The sequence below is a fragment of the Rana temporaria genome, chromosome 3 (genome assembly GCF_905171775.1).
Source record: "Rana temporaria chromosome 3, aRanTem1.1, whole genome shotgun sequence".
Classification (NCBI taxonomy): Eukaryota; Metazoa; Chordata; class Amphibia; order Anura; family Ranidae; genus Rana; species Rana temporaria.
The window spans coordinates 268,993,657-269,011,863 of NC_053491.1; the positions used below are offsets into that span (position 1 = coordinate 268,993,657).

At 41.3% G+C, this 18,207-nt stretch overlaps 1 protein-coding gene across 3 annotated transcripts in view; it reads left to right on the forward strand.

Moving 5' to 3' along the window:
* The window catches only part of MAT2B (methionine adenosyltransferase 2B), a 111,407-nt gene extending 94,558 nt beyond the window's left edge, over positions 1-16,849 (forward strand). For all 3 annotated transcript variants that reach the window (XM_040344662.1, XM_040344660.1, XM_040344663.1), the window contains 2 exons: positions 4,322-4,438; positions 12,462-16,849. In XM_040344662.1, the coding sequence (XP_040200596.1) occupies positions 4,322-4,438; positions 12,462-12,632 (288 nt within the window). In that variant the 3' untranslated portion in view covers positions 12,633-16,849. The remainder of the gene's footprint in view (positions 1-4,321; positions 4,439-12,461) is intronic.
* The last annotated feature ends 1,358 nt before the right edge of the window (positions 16,850-18,207 follow it).

Consider the following 18,207-nt stretch of genomic DNA (forward strand, 5'->3'; position numbering starts at 1 on the left):
CACTTGTGTGTATGTGTGTATGTGTGTGTGTGTATGTGTGTGTGTGTATGTGTGTGTGTGTGTGTGTGTGTGTGTGTATATATATATATATATATATATATATATATATATATATATATATATATATATATATATATATATATATATATATATATATATATATATATAAAATCAGGGGTCGACAAAATCCAGGCGCAATTGCGACAAGAAATTGTGACCTGGCGCCCGCCGGTAATTAAGGCTACGGCTTTGCGACCTACAAAGCCGCGTCCTAAATTACCGGCTGTCGCGGGCCCACCGCGATCGTGCGGCGGGGGAGGTGGGGGCCCACGGAGGCACATGATCCTGTGTTTCCGTGCGCCCCCACTTTCCCCGCCGCGCAATCGCGGCGGGCCCAACAACGGCCGGTAATTCAGGCCGCGGCTTTGCAGCCTTGTGAAGGCCCAAGCTTCCATCTGTGACCTGGCGACATCTGCTGGTGGCTGTTGGCATTACAAGTAAAACAGCAGTTCTTAAAGTTTTTTTTTTCACAGTTTTCATTTCACAGTTTTCACTGCCATCTCCTTCCCTCTAATTAGAACCCCCAAACATTATTATTTTTTTTTATACTAACACCCTAGAGAATAAAATGGCGATCGTTGAAATACTTTCTGTCACACCGTATTTGCGCAGCGGTCTTACAGTAAAGTTATCCCAATTTTTTTTTTATATTGTGAAAGATAATGTTACGCCGAGTAAATTGATATCCAACATGTCATGCTTCAAAATTGCGTCCGCTCGTGGAATGCTGTCAAACTTTTACCCTTTAAAATCTCCATAGGCGACGTTTAAAAAATTCTACAGGTTGCATGTTTTGAGTTACAGAGGAGGTCTAGGGCTAGAATTATTGCGCTCGCTCTAACGATCGCGGCGATACCTCACATGTGTGCTTTAAATACCGTTTAAATGTGCGGGCACTACTTAGGTATGTGTTCGCTTCTGCGCGTGAGCTTGGCAGGACAGGGCGCGTTTTCTGGCTCCTAACTTTTTTAGCTGGCTCCTAGATTCCAAGCAAATTTGTCAAACCCTGATAATAAAAAAAAAAATATATATATATATATATATATATATATATATATATATATATATATATATATATATATATATATATATATATATATATATATAATATATATAATATTATATTATATAGTATTGTCATGGACTTGCGCAGCTAAGAGTTAGTTACCCTAATGTTTCTTCACTGATGCTAAATCCATCTCCTGGAGTCTCTGGGACTTCCTGTGAGCACTAGCAGTCATCTTGGAGCAGAGTAGGGTTTACAATTCTAGGGCAAGCTGTGTTTTTTATTTATGTAAAAATCAGACTGTTATATTGCTTGTGTGTTGATTATATATGATTGCTTGGGTTGCATATCTGAATACCTGACAAAAATAGTGCTATAAAAAATTACTGGAAATGGATTTCTTATAACTTTCACTATTTCTTACCAGTAAAAACCTACATTTGTGGTTAGTGTGTGTGTGTAATAGAGAAGAATTGCCACGCCAAGCCCCAGACCTCTAAAGCACAAACCCTTTTAGGAACTTACAGGTGCTGGCTCTGCAACAAATTAGTGTGTAAAATATAGTACAGCGCTCAAAAAACAAGTGAAAAAGATCTAAATTAAATTGATCCTACATAAACAATATTGAATTGTGAAATGAGAAACACTTCTCACACTAATACATTAAATAATGTAACAAAAAATACTGTATTTATTGGCGTATAACACTCACTTTTTTACCCTGAAACTAGAGGGTAAACTGTGCCTGCATGTTATACGCAGGGGGCTGTTGAAAGTTTTTTCCCTTAAACTTTCCACTTAGACCCTGTACACACGCTCGAACATGTCTGATGAAAACGGTCCGCGGACCGTTTTCATCGGACATGTCTGCTAGGAGATTTTGGTCTGATGGTTGTACACACCATCAAACCAAAATCCCCGCGGACAGACAGCGCGGTGACGTTGACGCCACCACGTCCACAAACCGGGAAGTAAAATGCTTCCAACGCATTCGTCGAATCCATTCGGCGCATGCGGGAGATTTCGGTCCGCTGGTTAAGCGTACTAACCAGCGGACATGTCGGACGGACGGGTTTCCAGCAGATACGTTTTAAAGCATGCTTTAAAACTTTTGTCTGCTGGAAACATGTCTGCTAGGCCAGTGTTTCCCAACTCTAGTCCTGAAGGCACAGCAACAGGTCATGTTTTCAGGCTTTCCATTATTTTGCACAGGTGATTTGATCAGTTTCACTGCCTTGGTAATTACCACAGCCGTTTCATCTGAGGGAAATCCTGAAAACATGACCTGTTGGTGTGCCTTGAGGACTGGAGTTGGGAAACACTGTGCTAGGCTGTACACACGGTCGGATCTGTCCACTGAAACTGGTCTGCGGACCAGTTTCAGCAGACATGTTCGATCGTGTGTACAGGGCCTAAAAGTTAGGGTGCGTGTTATACGCCGATTAAATACGGTAAGTGAATATAGAAAAAGTCCCACTGTGTGGAATATAATGTCCAACAATGATGAAAAATAAATGGAGAGTAGGTGAAAAAATAATTAAAAAATAAGTCCTTGCAGGATAGGTGACTCCTTGAAGGGAAAATCCGAATGGACACCAATAGAGGATAGAGAGAAAATTCATCCACCAGGAAGACACCCAAATGTGGTAATGTAGTCTCCTTACCCTGTCAGTGTGATCACCATTACAGTGATCTCAGCGCACCTGGGGATTTTAGGTCTCCCTCTAGACCCTCTGTAAGATGTATGAGGTGGTGCCTATCGTCTCCGATGATCAGGAAATAGAAAGAAAGAGGACCATAGCGTAATACCGTAAGGTTGAGTTTAATAGGCAAAGATACTATGCACTTACAGGTTCGATGGCATCAATATTGCGATTTAGAGGCACATCTAATGGAGACGCGACGGCTTCTCCTGTCTCTCCTATGGTATAGCAACAAATTAGGAAGGAAGAAAAAGTCCTGGAAGGCCACACACCGTTAAAGGCATCTTTATTGATGTCTTGTGTAGAAGATGAAATCCAATACAGTTACTTCATGTTACAGAAAACAGGAAAAGCTGCTGATGCGTTTCACACCGTATGAAGGCGCTTAATCATAGGATTAGTCACCTTCATATGGTGTGAAATGTGTCCGCAGCTTTTTCTGTAATATGAAGTAACTGTATTGGATTTCATCTGCTACACAAGATATCAATAAAGATGCCTTTAACAGTGTGTGGCCTTCCAGGACTTTTTCTTCCTTCCTGGTGTGTGTGTGTGTGTGTGTGTGTGTGTGTGTGTGTGTGTGTGTGTGTGTGTTTCTTTGTTCTGTTATTGTAGTGAAAGTTGTCCTTCATTACACTGATAACCTTGTAAACAATAAGCAGCTAGCCAGGATTTGAGAAAGGAAAAATCTTTTAAAGTGGATCTGTGTTTTGCTTATGTAGGGCAAAGCAGCAGGGTAATTAACTGCTACCTTCTCAGCTTTACAAACTTACCCATCTTTCTTTTTCCCCCTTTCTGCTCTGATAATCCATCAGAAAATGTTTTCTACATCTACTGCTGTAAGCTGTCATTCCAACATTAGGGGCCCCTACTGGTTGTAGCCCCTCTCTTTCTTTATTTTAGGCTCCATGCACACTGGAATAAAAAACGTTGCTTCTACAGGAGTTTTGTGTTCTGCCTGTAGAAGCAACTCAATGTTATCCTATGTGTTCATACAGGCATATTTTTTAGAACAATGTTTAGAGGCAGGAAAAAAAAAACCTTCTCATTCGCGTTTCTGATTGGAGCTCACTGGCAGAAAAACGTAAAACTCTCCTAAACTCGTCTAAACTTTGTACAAAAAATGCTCTTTATGGACGTTTTTTACTCCAAAAAGAACAGACATTTTTTTAAGCCCAGTGTGCATGGAGCCTCACTCTTGTCTGTACTTTTGTACTTGATAACTGAATAATATTTTATTTAGAAATAAAGAAAAGTAAACTTGGAACTTACAAAAACTCTTATCCCTCCTCTGTGACAATGCTGGCTGTCTGGGTAGATAATGGAAAAGTACCAGTGCTGTCACATAGGAGGAAGGAGAGTAAGCTACATGCACCCTACCTGTAAGTACTTGCTCAGGAAAACTAAACAAAGGAAATAGAAGTATATGCAGCTGAGGAAGTTGGCAGTTAAGTGCTCCTATTGTCTCGCTTTGCATGAGGCACAGTACAGGTTCATGTTTAATGCTTTTCTTTGAAATTGTATATGTTACTTCCTTTTTATTATTTTCCAGGAACCTTCTCTGATAAAGGGAATTTATCAATGGTCAGGGAATGAACAAATGACAAAGTATGAAATGGCTTGTGCTATGGCTGATGCTTTCAATCTTCCCAGCAGTCATCTGAGACCAGTAAGTAAATTTCATATACGTTTTAATGGGAAACTTATCATATGATACACCTATCTACAATACATAGTATGTATAAATGGATAGTAATGTACGTGTATGCGTGGTATTCAAATGATGCAATAGTGGTATTGAAATGTGTCCACACTGCTGCAGTACCACTTCACGAGTCTGAACAGTTGAAACACAGATTAATATTGAAACAAGCCTTCATCTGTATTTTGCATTTGAAGACTTGGTGATGCATCAGAACAGGCAATTTTTGTCGGATCTTTTAGCATCTTGGCTTGGTGACTGAATGCCAAGTGTTACTTTGCTGTTCTTGGCTGACAAATGTGATCCTAGTCTGGCGTTATTCTGTTGTAGCCTTCTAGGCTCAATGTGTTTGTGCATTCAAAGATCCGCTTGTACTCAACACTTCTAAACTATTTAATTAAAAGTTTTCACTTGAGCTTGAAAAAAATCTGACCCATTAAGTGCTATGGTTGAAAACACTTTTTTAATGTATGCTTTTTTTTTTTCCTAGTTGCCTATAATAACTAGAGAATATAGTGCATGTAAAACCCAGACGGTTCGCTGTTTCTCAGACCTGATGCTTGTAGCAACAATGATTCATCAGTCAAAGTTGCAGAGAAAATGGTCAAAAAACTGAAAATGTATAGAGTTGGGACTGCACATAATACTGGGGTGCCATGAAGTGGCTCTGCAGCTTATGCATGTATTGGCAAATCTGTGCAAACAAAGTTCCTGTTTTCAACGCATCCTGTGAGATGGGATATTTTGGTTGGTTACAGGCTGGTCTGCAAGTTCAGCTGGGAATTTATTTAGTTTTGTTTGGAATACATCACCCTTCCATGTGCTCCTTGCTGCGAAAGGCCAGTTATAGGTGGGGGCAGTGGCCATTTGCACTGAAGGGCTGATTCACACCTGTTCTCTACAACACATGTTATTGTAACATGCATTATCCTGGCATTCAAAGTGAATGGCACACTGAAGCACCCGCTCTGCAATGCTACCATGCAGAAACACATGACTGTGCCATGCTATGCAATGACCAAGCTTGCTGCTGGTCCTCTGAGGTGGCTTGCCAGCCCTAAGGACTCGTTCACACTATATGCGGTTAATTACGTTTCATTGCACTCACTCACACTACAACACTGCAGTGATGTGCAGACATGCTACATTTTTTTTGCAACACATCAGATGGCACGCCAGATTAATACAGTGCAGCTGCAGTGTGAAGACTTGAATGTAATGTAACAAAATAAATAAGCGGTGCAATGCAGGGAAAGGGCACATTTTACTGCCAAGCAAAACCAACAGGCCATACATTGAAACTGAACATTTTAGCATGTGGAAAGTGTTAAATAAAAAGTCCTGCTTGAGCTCATTTGGCTGGACTTCTCCTAAGGGTCACAGGAGTGCAATTTGTTTTGCACTCCTGTGACCCATTTTCAGCAGAGAGCGGGCTGAAGACTGCTCTCTGATGATGTCACTGGACTTAGTCCAGACACCACGTCATCCCGACCCTGGGGTCTGGATCTGCCAGATACCTCGACTGATGCCTGTCTCAGACTCTCAGCGAGCTAGTGAGAGCCTGAGTAGGCAGCTCCCCACCCCTCCACAGCTCAGTGCTCCAGTGAGCATGGAGGAGAGCTGCTGACAGGCAGCAGCTCTCCTCTCAGATCTGTGAGAACCGAGCCATCAGTGGCGTTCGCTTGCTCGGTTCTCAGTGTAGAGACGCTGGGGGACAGATGCAGCATTGGTCCCATGCTGCATCCACCTAGGTAAGTATAAAAGGGGGGGATACTTCTCTTCTAACGGCTCTTTTAATATATAGGTACTTTGTTTATTTACCTTATACAGCAGCCCCTGAATGTGTAACAAATATGAAATGCGCACAGTTGCCTTCAAGTCTTATATTACTGTCGGAACCTCTGAAAGACTGCACAAGTCTTATCATGAGTTACTGTTGGCATAGTTCTCCCAGGAACGGAGCTTAGGCAAGCGAGCATAAAAAATGAATAGATTCATGTCGACATATCAACCTTTTACCAAGGTCACATTACTGTTATGCCAGAATGGAAGCAAATGAACTTGTATATAAATATCTCTGCACATTCCTCACAGCAATATTAAGATTGGCTCTTTTGGAACAGAAACATTTTCAGATTTTTCTAAGATGGAGCTCTCCATGTTTAACACATTAATACGTAGCTCTGCCATCCTGAACATCATTTAAGCAGCAAATATCAAGAACCTAGTAGATGGCAACAATAGTTATAAAAACTGTATGACAATAAATTTAGATGTGTGGCAGCACCTTGGTCATATTTATTATTAAAGCGTAGCTCCACCCGAAGAGGAAGTTCTTTCTGCTTTAAGCCAACGACCCCCCCCCCCCGTCTTTCAGAAATGTTACTTTTGGGGAGGGGGAGAAGCGGGTACCTGATTGACAGATACCCGTGGAAGCTCTTCTCCTCCGTCTCTGCACACCCGGACACGTGACAGACTACGGGACCATTAAAAATGTGCAGCGCGGCTCGTGTATGCGCAGTGGGCACCTGGCTGTGAAGCCACAAGCTGTCAAAGCCAGGTGCCCACACTTACGAGGGCTGCGCCGAAGATGAGATGTCAGAACAGGTGGGATGAGCCCATCACTGGATTGTGGGACAGGTGAGTGGCTGTTTATTAAAAGTTAACAGCTACAGTTGCGCTGGCATGCTTACTGTGGGCACCTGGCTGTGATTCCTTGTGGCTGTACAGCCGGATGCTCACTGTGTGTGTGCAAGCTATGCTGCACTTTGTAAATGGTCCTGCAGCCTTCTGAGCCCTGTGACATGTCACAGTGGGTTGCAGGCAGGGAGGGGTTGGAGAAGAACCTCCAGTGAATGTGCCGTGGCGATCCAACTGGAAATGGGCGCTGGTACCTTTCAAAACGCGCTTCACATTGTAAGTTCATAATTGTGCATTTTTGCAAAACAAATGTATGCAAAGCTGTAAGTAATGCTTAACAGAGAAGTAATACCCCGTACACACGATCAGATTTTCCGTTGGGAAAACCTTGGATGGTTTTTCCAACGGAATTCCGCTCAAGCTTGGCTTGCATACACACGGTCACACAAAAGTTCTCTGAACTTTCTAATATCAAGAATGCGGTGACGTGCAACACACCGAGAAAATAAAGTTCAATGCTTCAGAGCATGCGTCAAATTGTTTCCGAGCATGCGTCGGAATTTTGCGCGTCGGAATTGCTACAGACGATCGGATTTTTCGATAGCAATTTTTTCCATCTGAAAATTTGAGAACCAGCTTTTAATCTTTTGCTGGCGGAAATTCCGACAGCAAAAGTCTAAATTTCCGTTCAAAAGCTCACATCGGACTTTTGCTGTCGGAATTTCCGATCGTGTGTACGGGGCATTAGGGTTTATTTTTTATTTTAGATTCATACTTGCCTAGGTGACTGCAGCATGGGTCCGATGCTGCATCTGTCCCTGGCGCCTCTGCACTGAAAACCGAGCAATCGAACCCCACCGATCACTCGTTATCAGAGCTCTGTGAGCAGAAAGCTGCAGACTGTCAGTCACAGCTCTCTGCTCATGAATCAAAAAAAGGGGGGAGGGGGGGAGCACTCACATTTGCCAACATCCGTAAATAGCGAAGACATGAAAAAAATTACTCAAATAGCAGTAATTGAATGGACGGACTTTTGAGGCAAGGCGGGAATATCAAAAATACAAAAAGTTTTATTACAAGAATATACAATTTTTTTTTTTTTTTACATAAACAACTTAAATAAAAAGAAACCATATAGGATATATGATGTAGAAAATATCCTCTGTGCATCGTCTATGCGTTTCCCCTTTGGGGCTTCCTCAGGACGAGCAGAAGAAATTTTGTAGTAGGACAAATGTATATCTCATTGTCAAAACGGACGGACAGGCTATCAGGCACAGGCTATCCCCCGGGGGACACGACGTTCGTACTATCTCTGGGTATCTCCTTTACTGGGATTCCACTGTTTGCTGGCTGTTTGAGGCTCTGTTTATCCAGGCTGATATACCTGGCTGTGGTATATGGGACATATATATTTGTCCTTACTACACCCCCTCCTGCCTTCCCCCGGTATTAGTGTTCATTGGCTTAATACTAGTGCCTCTTGGATACATTTTCCATGAGTTTTTGGAACCTCATCGAAATAAATGTGATTGACATACGCTTATGCGATTCAGGGTGCGGTTTGGCAACTTGGAGGGCCGGCGTCCGTTTTGACAATGAGATATACATTTGTCCTACTACAAAATTTCTTCTGCTCGTCCTGAGGAAGCCCCAAAGGCGAAATGCGTAGACAATGCACAGAGGATATTTTCTACATCATATATCCTATATGGTTTCTTTTTATTTAAGTTGTTTATGTAAAAAAAATATTGTATATTCTTGTAATAAAACTTTTTGTATTTTTGATATTCCCGCCTTGCCTCAAAAGTCCATCCATTCAATTATTGCTTTTTGAGTAATTTTTTTCAGCTCTCTGCTCATCTCCCTCCACGCTCATTGGAGCGCTAAGCTGTGGAGGGGGCAAAGCGGGCCGTCTCAGGCTGAGACGGGTGTCAGTCCAGGCACCTGGTGGATCCAGACTTTGTCGCAAAGATGCAGTGCCTGGACTGATATCCCTGATGTCAGCAGAGAGCGGACTTCAGTCCTCTCTCTGCTGAAAACTGGTCAAAGGAGTGCAGCATCATGCTTTGGGGCTGGTTTTCTTCAGCTGGAACAGGGGCCTTAGTCAAGGTGGAGGGAATTATTAACAGTTCCAAATACCAGTCAATATTGGCACAAAACCTTCAGGCTTCTGCTAGAAAGCTGGACATGAAGAGGAACTTCATATTTCAGCATGACAACGACCCAAAGCATACATCCAAATTAACAAAGGAATGGGTTCACCAGAAGGATAACGGTTTGGAATAGCCCAGCCAGAGCCCAGACCTGAATCGGATTTGAAAATCTGTGGGGGTGATCTGAAGATCTGAAGAGGGCTGTGCACAGGCGATGCCCTCCCAATCTGACAGATTTGGATTGTTTTTGCAAAGAGCCTGCTGCTCTCTCAGCCAAAATGAGTAAGGAGAGTGCCCGGGGAGCTGAGGTTCTTGTGCACATTGCTGGATCGAGATGGGGCTCTGGTAAGTATTTGGGGGGGGGGGGGGGGGGGCTGCTGCACACAGAATGTTTTTTACCTTCATGCATAGAATGCTTGAAGGTATAAAACATTGAGCCTCAACAACCACTTTAAAGGTCTTATTTTTTCCAAAACCTCCTTTATCCATAGATAATCATTTTAATAGCAAGAAAAATTTCATGAGGTGTTGTTTTTTTTTTTTTTTTTTTTTTATTCAATAATTTTAATTTGTTTTCAAAGAAAAAATACATTGTTACAGACACCGCCCTTATACATAGATACACCATCCATAGTCTCAGTCTTATCATGTCCCCCTCTTCTTCTATTCTTTTACATACTCACGATACTCCTATATATTCTCAGTCCCCTGCATCACACTTTCCCAGTACTTCCCCCGATTTTGAAATCTAGAATTTTCTTTTCAGGTTTCATTATATCGATCCTCCCCTTCATGTATAGTCCTTTCAATGGAACAAATCTTGTCAATCTCTAGTATCCATTCCCTCACACTTGGGGTTTTGGTGTTCGCCAGTATCTAGGTATCAAGCTGCATTTAACAGGTGTGGTACTAAGGATCTCCTATATTTTGCTATAGGCTTAACAGTATTATGGAATAAACATTCCCGGGGTTCAACCTGCATATATTGCCCTGTTATTTTCTGAATAGCCTTGTTGATCTCCCTCCAGAAGGCCTGTATCTTAATACATTCCCACCATAGGTGTGCCAAAGTCCTCGGCGAGCTACACTCCCTCCAACATAGAGGGGATGCTTCCGCCCGAAAGCTCTGAGCTCTGATGAGGGTTACATACCATCTAGCTATGAATTTAAAACAAATTTCTGTCGTCTTAACATCCCTTGAGATACAACATGCCAGTTTTAATTTTTTCCTCTTCTGGTGCTCATTTAGTCTTACCCCCAGTTCTTGCTCCCACTTACCAAGATATGTGGGGAATTCAGGTTCTCTTTCTTTCATTAGTACCTTTTTTTATATTTTTAAAATACTATTCTGAACACTAGACAGGGAACTAAACAATGTTTCTGTTGGCTTAAGTCTATCAGGAGAGGGTGGTTAGAGGAGGTTGAACCTCCTTGAATCTCCTCTAACCTCAGCAAAAAGTGCCAAATGCTCCTAAACTCACGTTTAGGAGCTGCTAGTGTACGTGGAGCCTAAGGGTGTACAAGTCAGAAGGCCTAGCCAAAACGCAGGAACAGACCAAGGCTGGAAATCCTAGTTGCTTCACATTTGTTTTGACACCCTGGGGTTTATTTACTAAAGCTGGAGTGTGCAAAACCAGGCTTGCATCTGCATAGAAACCAATCTGCTTCCAGGGTTTATTGCCAAAGCTTAAAATGGAGGTTCATCGGTAATATGCTGTTTTTACCCTTAGATGGATGCTCATTTAGTCTAGGGAAATCGGCTAGTTGTTTTAAAATCCGAGCATTACTTACCGTTGTAGAGGGCGGTCTTCTCCGCCACTTCTGGGTATGGGCTGCGGGACTGGGCGTTCCTTCTTGAAAGGCTTCCGACGGTCGCATCCATCGCGTCACAATTTTCCGAAAGTAGGCTACTCGTGACGCGATGGATGCGACCGTCGGAAGCCTGTCGGAAGACTGTCAATCAAGAAGGAACGCCCAGTCCCGAAGACCCATACCCGGAAGTGGCGGAGAAGATCGCCCTCTACAACGATAAGGGCAATGCTCGGATTTTAAAACAACTAGCCGATTCCCCTAGACTAAATGAGCATCCATCTAAGGGTAAAAACAGCATTTATGGGTGAACTCCCGCTTTAATTGAACAAGCTGAAGTTAGAAGCTAATTGGATTCTATGCAGAAGTGAGCCTGATTTTTGCACTCTCCAGCTTCAGTAAATAAACCCCACTGGCTTTAGTACATACTGAGTTGCTAACTTGGAATAAGTATGCTGACAAGGAAAGTCAGTTGTTCTTATCTGCATAAATGTTTGAGGCCCCCGTACACACCATAGAATCCATCCGCAGATAAATCCCAGCAAATGGGTTTCTGCGGATAGATCCTATGGTGTGTACACGCCAGCGGATCTGTTTCCGTGGATATATCTCCCCTGGGATGGATTCCAGCAGATCGAATATTTGCTGACATGCAGAACATATCCATCTGCTGGAGTCCATCCCAACGGATGGATCCGCTGGTCTGTACAGACTCACCGGATCCATCCGTCCGAAGGGATCCCCCGCATGCGTCGTAATGATTCGACGCATGCGTGGAATTCCTTGTATGACAGCGTCGCGCACGTCGCCGCGTGATTATCGCGGCGCGACACGTCATCGCCAGAGGATTTCAGCGCGGATTTCAATGCGATGGTGTGTACACTCCATCGCATGAAAATACGCCGAAATCCTCGAGAGGATTTATCCGCGGAAACGGTCCGCTGGACCGTATTCGCGGATAAATTCTCTCGTGTGTATGGGGCCTAAGACCGACTACTTAATGTATTGAAGATAGAGGGCCAGCGCGATGGCCAGGCAGCATTTTTGGAAGAGGTCATCAGTGGCAGTCTACATATTTCTTTAATGGCAGGATTCCTAAAGATTGGCTGGTGAAGGTGGAGCCTTTAAAAGGCTACAAATGCTGAACAGTAGTGACACAAGAGGACAGAACTGTTCCGACAGGAAAAATGCACCAGATGTAAGTAGTTAAAGGGGAAAACACTCTAAACTCATGATAGACTTTGTTTCAACTGTACAGTGGGAAATGCAGATGTTGGGGAAGGACAAAAAATGTGGCTGTGTCAGTATAGAATTTTCTATTTAATACCTATATTTTGTTGTCCATATCAGACTGGTGCTGAATGTTTGTTTTTTACTTTTTTCAGATTACAGATGAACCCGTTGGCCCAACTTCTCGACCATGGAACCCACAGCTTGATTGCTCCAAACTAGAGGGGCTTGGCATTGGACAGAGGACACCATTTAGAGTTGGCATTAGAGAATCATTGTGGCCATTTTTAGTGGAGAAAAAAACACGGCAAACTGTCTTCCATTAGTTTTTTTTTTTTAGTGTTTTTTTTTCTGTATGTTCAACTGATTTCTATGTTTGTTTATTTTTGCTCTTTTATTAAAAGAAATTTAGTTTTGTATCTGTGTTATAAAAAGAGATATATACAATCTGAACAAAGTTGTCAGTGGCAGAATGCTAAGCGTTTTGAAAGATATATATATAGATATATATATATATATATATAATACATTTTTTTTTTTTTTTGCCATACAAAGAACATAAAATAAATTGGTTAAGTCAGAGGTCTGGTTAAAGTTAAAGTTTGATCAAATTACTTTTTTCAAATTATCGGTTTGGGTTTTAGGCTTTGAGCAGCATGGAAGTGAAATTGATATGTGCCAGTTGAGAGTTGTAGTCTGCTGCCAATTGGAATAGTGCCACTTATCCTTGTATTATTGGCAGAAAGGTGCTTAGATTCAGCATCCGAAGTTCAGCTTTTGGCAGAGCTTAAGCACATGTGTTAATCTACATAAAAATAAAATGCGTACAGTAATTCAAAGCACTGCTATATATTTACTGTTAATTAAAAGTTGATTTTTAAGGTACTCTGTCAGGCCCATTTTGAGCTAGATTTTGCACAGTAAAGGGAATGCATACACAGGTGCTGTCATGCTGCATTTGTGTAATGCTGCCAGTGGTTGCTTTAACCCCTACAAGAGCACAGCTGGTGATGTGTACAGACATCATAGCCATCACTGAACAGATTGCAACAGGACATATCTTGTGGTCTTCATTTGCTGCCAGTTGCCCATGTAGAATAATGATTGCACTATTGTTGGCATTTAAGCTTTTTTCAAGCTATGAATGCTTGCCCCTCAAAGATCTGTGTATACACATGCAAAAGCTGCACTGATCTAAAACGTCTTTAGAACAGCTTTAAAAAAAACAAGAAATTATATTTCCAAAAAAATATACGAGGGGCCCCATTACATTTTATTGCGTAAATATTGCACGGTAGATATTCACCTGGCATTTCTTTTGTATTTCACATTTTCCTTTTGATTGAATCAATTGAACTGACACTTTTCGCCTGAACTATGTTTATGATTAGGGCCAAAGTATTTCATTTTTTTTACTAGATCTAGCAAGTAGCACTTCTCCCCTCACACAATCATCATTCTCCAAAATCTCTTAATCCTGTCTGTGTGCCACAACTGACAGCTTCCTCTTGGAACCTTGTTCAGTGTGATTTTCCACTCTCCAGTACACTCCTCACCTCTTGCAAGCTGCACCCTCTCATTTAATACATGGATCCCATTCCACACCACATTTCTAAAGTCCTCTAATCACTTACTATTATTTTTAATGTTGATTATGATCACCATCCATATTCTGTGTGTGATCCTCTATTCACCTCTCCTCTCCCCCTCCCACACATCCCCCAAGTTTTACTTTGTTTAATCTCCAGTCTGCTACTTGCCATACTACTATGCTCTGTTCCGCAAAACTGTGTCAGGTGATTTGCAACATGCCACATTTTACCTTTGCCAACTTCATTTTACGAGATGCTGTCTTTTGCTTCATTACTTGAGATCTTGACCTCTCAAGCAAGCATGCAAATAATGAAAATCATAGTGGAATCAGTACAACTAATCTGCATACTTCTTCCAGGTCTGTGACTTTCCAAGTACTGAAGTCTTTGAATCCGCATTTAAATGAGGCCCCAAATATTAATATTACATTTTACACATAGAGTAGCATGAAGCAGTAATGATTTGACTATTTCATAAACTATCTTTCAGGGCCAGTTTATACCGGGATTGTACGGGAACACAAGCAATCCCATGCTGTGTATTTTGACAGCACGTTCATTTTAATGAGCTGCAAAATGCACTGGACCACAGAAAAAAAATATAATGCTTGATCGCAAGGGCAGTTTTTCCACCTGCGGTGCTGGAAACTCTCACGGAATGCTTCTTTACTGAACTGCATTTGGTGTGTCAACTGGCCCTCTAATCGGACTAAAATCCCTAAGTTTCTATCCTTCCAAATCTTTACTGGCCCTTGCTCTGATGTGCTTAGTCATTTGTTTCTTAAGCAACCGTTTAAGATTATGCTCTGGTTATGTGGGGGTTTTTATGCATGTTTCAGGCAAATGGTTCTTTGGTATCTTTCCCACAAAAAAAAAATAATCTGTGAAGCCTTACAGCATATTTCTCCATCTTACTGTCTTTTAAGTCTGTGATTGTATACTGTTAATTGTAATTTACATCCACAAAATATTCTGCTGGGTAATCTATGTTCATTGCAAGGATTTTAAGAAACTTTTGCAGATTTACCCCCATTTTCTGAAGGAATAACTGTTTGTATCACCATGTTCTTTCCAGGCTGAATTCTAATTGGGAGTGTGCGTTCAATATAGCCACCAAGTGAAATCTTATGGTTCCGGAGAGGAAATCTGCAAATCTTTACTACTAGTACCATGTTTTCAAACGGTTGCATATTGACTGTAGCATTTGTATCCCTGAATCTAAAAATGTTCAGACTTGTGTTTTTTAAAATAGCCCACTTTTTACCCATTTGGGATGGTTTAATAACAGGTAAGCAAAGTGGAGTAATCAATACAACTTTCATTGGTCAGACTTGCAGTGACATGATTTGGCTGCTACATCCCTTTTGAACATCATTGCTTTTTGCACTGTTATACAAGTCTGAGGTTTTTATTTTTTTACAGCTAAGACTACTTCATGGATAACATAAATAAATACAGCATCCAGCTGTGTTAACTTGACCTCTCCTAACCTGTGGCCATGTCTTCAAAACCTGGAATCCTTCTCTACAGAACATTACTCTCTACTTACACACAGCTCATTTCTCACAAGCCCTCTCTGGTCACTTCTCCAAATGAGTATTCCCAACATAATACTCCCAAGTAGTCCTCCATTCAAAGCTTTATGATAAGAAATGGAATGCTTCCATGTACCATCTTCAGGCCATTCATTGATACTCCTCACCTCCCAAAATTCGTGTCTGCTTTTTTAAAAGATCTCATCTCTCTCCTGTCCAAATGGTCAACTCCTCAAATCCTTGTACACTGTGCTCTTGAATGCTCTAGTACACTGCACCTCTCACAATCTCTGCCCCATCATTTTATACATGTGATCCCCTGCATGTCACATCTCTCAAGTACTTGGTCACTTAATATTAAATGTTTTGGTCACTCCATTGTTCTCACCTGCCGTAATCTGTGTATGTTCCTCCACAACCTCTCCCTGACAGACCTCCAACATTTTCCTCTGTTTACTCTTCTGCATATACTCTCCTTAGTTACTTCAAATTGTCTGCTGATCTGCAACATGCCAGCCACCTTCCACACAGAAAGTCTGCTCCTTCACAGATGTTTACTCATCACCTTCCCACTAAAATGTGCTTCTCCTGCCATGAGGGTCTTGTATGTCATTTCACTTTCTCACCCCAACTGTGATCTCATCTTCAGATCCTTTGGCAACTCTCTATTGGACCCTTTACCACTCTCATCTCACGCCAACTATTGTCCTTCAGTTGTTCCACTCATTTGTAATTTGTTTAACCTGTGACCCTAACCTTTTGTACACCTGTCCACTCCTCCTTGGATCCTTGGTCAACGGTTTCCTATATCTGCCACACCTCATTTCTCAAAACCAGCTCTCTACCCTCAGATTCTTAATAGTTTACTCTTTGGTCTCCTGGCCATTCCACTTCATCTTGCACCATCTTACTCCGTGCTGTGTTTATGCTTTTTACATGTAGTAACATGAGGTCCTCTGAGTTGCTTAGCTTAAAGGGAGGAATGGGATTGCCTCACTGTTTTGATTAGGATGCTAGGAGAAGGTTTACATGTTGTGTCCTTTGTTTACAGCAGGGTGGAGTCCTTGTAAATTTTGCAGTGTACACTTTATTTTCACATGTTAAATTCTTAAACTCCCGGGCTAGTTAATGCATCAGTTTGACATTTTTTTTTTTTTTTTTGCTAAGACTACTTGACAGAAATGCCACAGGATGCCACCCGTTTATGTTTTTGTTATGTACAATATCAGATGGCATGTGTGTGTTTCGCATTAACCCAAATACTGTTTTGTATGTTACAGAGTTGTAGACATCATGAGCAAATCATTGATGCTTCCCACTCAAGTACAATGTACTTTTTTCCTCCAGAATTGTGAGAACATTCTTGTATTTTTAACAAGTGTTTGTTGAGTAAAAAAATAAAGTATATTTCTGAAATGTGTGTGAGATATGTATGTTTGGGGACAAAAGGTTACATATATTAATCAATGTTATGTCTATCACAGTTTAAGCCGGCCATACATGGATCAGTATATCCAAGGAGAATCGCACTTATGCCGCGTACACACGATCATTTTTCGGCATGTAGAAAAAACAGTTTTTTCAACTTCATCATTAAAACGACATTACCCACACACCATTGTTTTAAAAAAAAATGCTCTAGCAAAGCGCGGTGACGTACAACGGCTTTATAAAGGAAGTTCCATACGGATAACGCCACCCTTGGGGCTGCTTTAGCTGATTCTGTGTTAGTAAAAGACTATTCGCGCTTTTCTGTCTGTTACAGCGTGATGAATGTGCTTACACTATTACGAATGGTAGTTTTACCAGAACGAGTGCTCCCGTCTCATAACTTGCTTCTGAGCATGCGTGGGTTTTTAACATCGTTTTAGCCCACACACGATCATTTTTTTACAACCCGAAAAACGACATTGTTTAAAACGTTGTTTAAAAAATGAAACATGTCATTTTTCAGAACCCGAAAAATGATGTGAAGCCCACACACGATCATTTTAAATGAATTTTTTTTAAAACAATGTTTTTTTCATGTCGAAAAATTATCGTGTGTACGCGGCATTAGAGTATGAAAAGCAGCTGACAGGTCAACCAGTGCAAATATACATAAACACGAGTGCAGCGCTTGATAATAAAAAATTTAAAAGGAAATTAAAACTCAAAGTGCAACAAGACAAATGTATGCAATAATCAGTGACGGGCCCAAAAGATTCAATTAAACCTTAATTTAAGCTTGAATATATAATCCTTTGTAAAACATGACACAGTTGTCATCCACCACCATGTGCCACATAGATATGCTTACCGGAGCAAATGGACTCTTTCAAATAATGAAAGGTCAAAATGCCTTTGTATATTTCAATGGTCACTGTCTGGGATGCAGTGTTCTTGAAAATGTATCTGCACATCAAAAAATTATGTGAAAACACTAGTTCTAACCAGACAAGTCAAACAGACACAGATAGCCACCACGTACAAATTACTAGCTTGTGAGAGTACCCATGCTTCATGTCAGAAAATTCTTCTCCAGCATATAACAGACTAGTACATAGGATTGTTGCAAGCTCACTCTGCATTCTCTAGGAATTGGGATTTGGGCTAAACAGACATTTCAGGGTTAGGACATGCACAAACTGTAATACGTTCACATCTTTCCTTTAGAGTCCTACGTAATTTATAGCAGTATTAAAAATTTTAGCTAACCAATTCATAAAGCAGTATTTACGCCAAAAGCAAGCAGTTATAAGGATGAAACGTGTCGGGCGGGGCTGCGTGACAAT